This window comes from Kryptolebias marmoratus, linkage group LG18 (assembly GCF_001649575.2).
Source record: "Kryptolebias marmoratus isolate JLee-2015 linkage group LG18, ASM164957v2, whole genome shotgun sequence".
Taxonomy (NCBI): domain Eukaryota; kingdom Metazoa; phylum Chordata; class Actinopteri; order Cyprinodontiformes; family Rivulidae; genus Kryptolebias; species Kryptolebias marmoratus.
Genome location: NC_051447.1, coordinates 18,768,279 through 18,772,867, shown reverse-complemented (window position 1 = coordinate 18,772,867; position 4,589 = coordinate 18,768,279). Strand labels below are relative to the sequence as shown.

General features: G+C 47.2%; 1 protein-coding gene across 2 annotated transcripts in view; it reads left to right on the top strand.

Moving 5' to 3' along the window:
* rerg (RAS-like, estrogen-regulated, growth inhibitor) overlaps positions 1–4,298 on the top strand; it is a 48,312-nt gene extending 44,014 nt beyond the window's left edge. For both annotated transcript variants that reach the window (XM_037981282.1, XM_017441019.3), the window contains 2 exons: positions 2,037–2,110; positions 3,751–4,298. In XM_037981282.1, coding sequence (XP_037837210.1) covers positions 2,037–2,110; positions 3,751–4,161 — 485 coding nt within the window. In that variant the 3' untranslated portion in view covers positions 4,162–4,298. The remainder of the gene's footprint in view (positions 1–2,036; positions 2,111–3,750) is intronic.
* The last annotated feature ends 291 nt before the right edge of the window (positions 4,299–4,589 follow it).

Here is a 4,589-nt window from a genome sequence, read left to right as displayed (position 1 = left end):
AACTACAACACCTCACTGGTGTTTGATAAAAAGGTGAAATCTCTGCTAAAATCTTGTGTTTTGAATCAACATTCATAGAAACTAATTCATGTCATTTCAGTGAGTCATCATGGTTGTGCCCTGAGTCCTCTGTTGCTTCAGATGAGGCTGATCCCCATTGATTTACACACATTCAAGTCACTTGTTTTAAATAAATGCTTCTATTTTAATGAAGCCCCCCCCGACCACCCGAGGGACGGTTTCACCTCTTCACATCCTCACGTTTGGAGGAGCCAGCTGTGAACCACCTGAAGGCGCCCACGGCATCATCTTCAAAAATTAGAGACGAGACCCTGAAGTTCCCCAAACTGGACCCCCCCCTCCCGTCCCTGAACGCAACACGACCAAAGACAAAGTCAAAGAACACGCTTTCAGGACTTCAGTTATATTAACTTTTACATAAATAACTAAAACTTTAGCAGCCAGAGCAGCTTGATTGGGAGTCATTTGTCCCAACAGTGAACTCGGTGACATGTCCCCCGGGGAGTGGACGCGGACGTGGACGGATCGGCCGCTGTTGCAGCTGACTGAGCGACGGCTCCTGAAATAAACTCCCCCACATTTTCCCCAGCGTGAGACTCAGATGCAGCTCACGCTTCCAGCTGAAAAGCAGCTGGACGCGCCGCTTCCATGTTTTATTTCTGCACGCGGTTTATCCCCAGGAGAGTCGGTCCCACCCGGGACGCGTGCAGAATCTCAGCGCTGAGAATCTGAACTTCCTCCTGTCCTCTCTGTGGACGTGAGGACGCCACAGTGACCTTCAGGAAACCTCTGGAACATTTTCAGATTCTTCTTTTAAACCAAAACTAAAATAAATGTGCAGGGTCGGCCATTTCTATGGATACACCTTCATAAAACGGGAATGGTTGGTGATATTAACTTCCTGTTTGTGGCACATTAGTATATGGGAGGGGAAAACTTTTCAAGATGGGTGGTGACCATGGCGGCCATTTTGGATCCAACTTTTGTTTTTTCAATAGGAAGAGGGTCATGTGACACATTAGACTTATTGGGAATTTCACAAGAAAAACAACGGTGTGCTTGGTTTTAACATAACTTTATTCTTTCATGAGTTATTTACAAGTTTCTCAGCACTTATAAAATGTGTTCAAAGTGTTGGATTGTCAATGCAACCCTCTTCTCACACTTCCACTTCCTGGAAAGTGGATTGGTCATCGTGGGCCAGCTGAACAGCCCCCGAGGTCTCCTGATCTGACCCCCTTAGACTTTTATCTTTGGGGTCATCTGAAGGCGATCATCTCTGCTGTGAAGATATGAGATGTGCAGCACCTGAAACTACGGCTACTGGAAGCCTGTGCTCGCATTTCTCCTGCGGCGTTGCTGTCAGTGTGTGAAGAGGGTTGCATTGAGAATTGACAACTCATTAAAGAATAAAGTTACGTTAAAACCAAGCACACCGTTGTTTTTTCTTGTGAAATTCCCAATAAGTTTGATGTGTCACATGACCCTCTTCCCACTGAAAAAACAAAAATTGGATCCAAAATGGCCGACTTCAAATGGCTGCCATGGTCACCACCCATCTTGAAAAGTCCCCCCCATATACTAATGTGCCACAAACAGGAAGTTCATATCACCAACCATTCCCATTTTATGAAGGTGTATCCATAGAAATGGCCGACCCTGTATTGAAACCAACATTAAAACAGATTTTTTTTAAAAAAGCCATCAACAAAAACCTGATCATACAGAAATTAAAACTATATATTGTTGGCTTCTAAGTCACTGTCAGAGAAAACTTCAGTTTTTTTTAAAGTAAAATAAGAATCAGAGACTCGATCTGAACCAGGGCCGGATGAGATGTGACAGAGGGCCAGATCTGGCCCGCGGGCCTCGAGTTTGACACGTGTGATCTAAAAGCACAGGAAGACTCTTTCTGCCTAAAAAAAAAGAAATTTGAGTTTCACTCCCACGTTCAGATTCGTCACTGAACGATGAGTCACGAACTGAACTGTGAATTCTTTGTCTGTGCCCGACAGAATCCACGTACCGTCACCAGGCCAGCATTGACGACGAGGTCGTCGCCATGGAGATCCTGGACACGGCCGGACAGGTGAGACGTCGCCGTTTCCCGCGGCTGCCTCGGATTTCTGAAAAGCAAGAGTCCGTCGTGTAAAAGAAACGTTTAAATGAATCCCGTTCAGATTAAACTTGTTCGATGGATTATCCATTTACACAAAACAGTACTAAATGGGTTAATGAAACTTTAAAAAAATAGTTTTAAATTAAAAAATAGTGATTAAACATGTATTAACACCTTTCCAGTCGTGGAGCAAAAGCTAAAATGAGCAAAAAAAGAAAAGAGCAATTATAATAAAGCAGGTTTACAAAAACTTGTTTTTTTTAAAGGAACTGAACAGATCTGAGTGTATTTTTATTAAACTTTTTATTTATTTCAGAATAACTATCATCCAGTCCCTGTGTACAGATGCATCCTTATCCCAGTTTACATCTTTTAACTTCTCCTCACATTTAGACACTAATTCTTTTAATTAAACAAGCTCCTTGAACAAACATGTTGCTTGTTTTGTCTCTGACCCAGGTGACCTTTGACCTGTGAAGGTAACATAATAATTTAACTACTTTCAGGAACGTTGGATACAACTAAAATAGATGTACTAGACAGTAAATACACTGAACAGAAATAGATAAATAAACTTACAAAAACGAAGGAGATGTAATGAGACATCTTTGTCTCATTACACCCAGGGCTGTTTTCAGGCCGAGCTGAACGTCAGAGCGCCGCTGTGCCGCCGTGCAGGGATCGGGAACACAAACTCAGCTGTCCTCCGGAGGAATGTTTCCTCTGCGGACAGCTCGTATCTGCAGAGCGCCGCAGATTTAAATGCCACAACAACAAAACGACGCTGCGTTGGTTCGGTTCTGTCGTTTTTTCCCACATCTGAACATGAACTAATAATCTGCATGACTCACGCTGTGGAGGAGGGGTTTCAGTCGGGCGTATCGGCTGAAGACCCGCCCTGAAGGTGCGCTGTGGCGTCCACAATCGAAGACGGGACGGAGGGTGACGCTTTGACTCCTCCGTCTACCGTCCAACGTGGTCCTCGAGGACCACCGTCCTGCAGGTTTTACTCGTTTCCCTCCTGAACTCCTACAGGAGGGAGTCAGGTGTGTTGGAGCAGAAGAACCTCTGAAACCTGCAGGACGGTGGCCCTCGAGGACCAGGAGTGGACACCCCTGACCTTTGGACGGGAGGTTTGGGTCGTGACCATGAGAACAAGATGTGGCGTCCACAAGCGAAGACAGGACGGAACGAGAGACGGAGGGTGAAGCTTTGACTCCTCCGTCTACCGTCCAACGTGGTCCTGGAGGACCACCGTCCTGCAGGTTTCACTCGTTCCTCTGCTCCAACACACCTGATCTGAATCAATGGGTGATTAACAGGCTTCTGCAGAACATGAAGAGGTGATTTAACCATGAAGCAGGTGTGTTGGAGCAGAGGAACAAGGAAAACCTGCAGGACGGTGGCCCTCGAGGACCATAAGATCGTAAGAACAAGATGCTTTAAGAAGCTTTAAACCAGAATCTTCCCATCAGGGAGCCTTTAAAACGGCTCAAAATGTAAAAAAAAATAATAATAAAGAGAAACCGGATCACCATAAAGTCCTTCACACAAACTGTGGAACTGTTCTCCAGTAGAAGAACTCATCCACGTTCTTGTTTTGTCTCCAGGAGGACGTGCAGCAGAAGGAGGGTCACATGCGTTGGGGCGACGGATTCATCATCGTTTACGACATCACGGACCGGGGCAGCTTCGAGGAGGTGGCGCCTCTGCGGGTCCTCCTCGAGGACGTCAAGAAGCCGAAGAACGTGCCGCTGGTGCTGGTGGGCAACAAGTCCGACCTGGAGCACGTGCGGCAGGTCTCCACGGAGGACGGCGAGCGGCTGGCGGCGGAGATGGGGTGCGCCTTCTACGAGTGCTCGGCCTGCGCCGACGAGGGCGGCGTCGTGGCCGAGGCCTTCCACGAGCTGTGCAGGGAGGTGAGGCGGCGCAAAGCCGTCCAGGGCAAGGCAAGGCGCCGCAGCTCCACCACGCACGTCAAACAGGCCATCAACAAGATGCTGACCAAGATCAGCAGCTAGGGAAGAGCGAGGAGACCTGACGAATGGCGCTATGTTGCTCTCATCGCAAAGTTTTTAAAAAAAAAAAGTCCTCTGGTCCCGTGTTTCATGTTCAAATCTTTAAGCTGATTCAGAGTAAAGCAAACAAACAGGACAACGATGCATGCAGCTCGTCTGAGAGCCCCAAACGAGTCCCCGACATAGGGATGCACAGATACCGACACCAGACCCAAGTACCAGTCCGATCCGGAGGGAACGAGGTGACTGCGGTCATCAGGGGGTCATCAGGGGTCAGAGGGGGGTGCTAAGCTCATTTAAACAAATCCAAAAAAGGTTAAAAACAACTGGAACGTTTCACTTCTCATCCGAGGAGCTTTCTCAGTTCAGAAACAGACAGTGTGAAGCTGAGATGTGATGTAAGCTGGACTGCTGGCAGATTGTTCTCACTC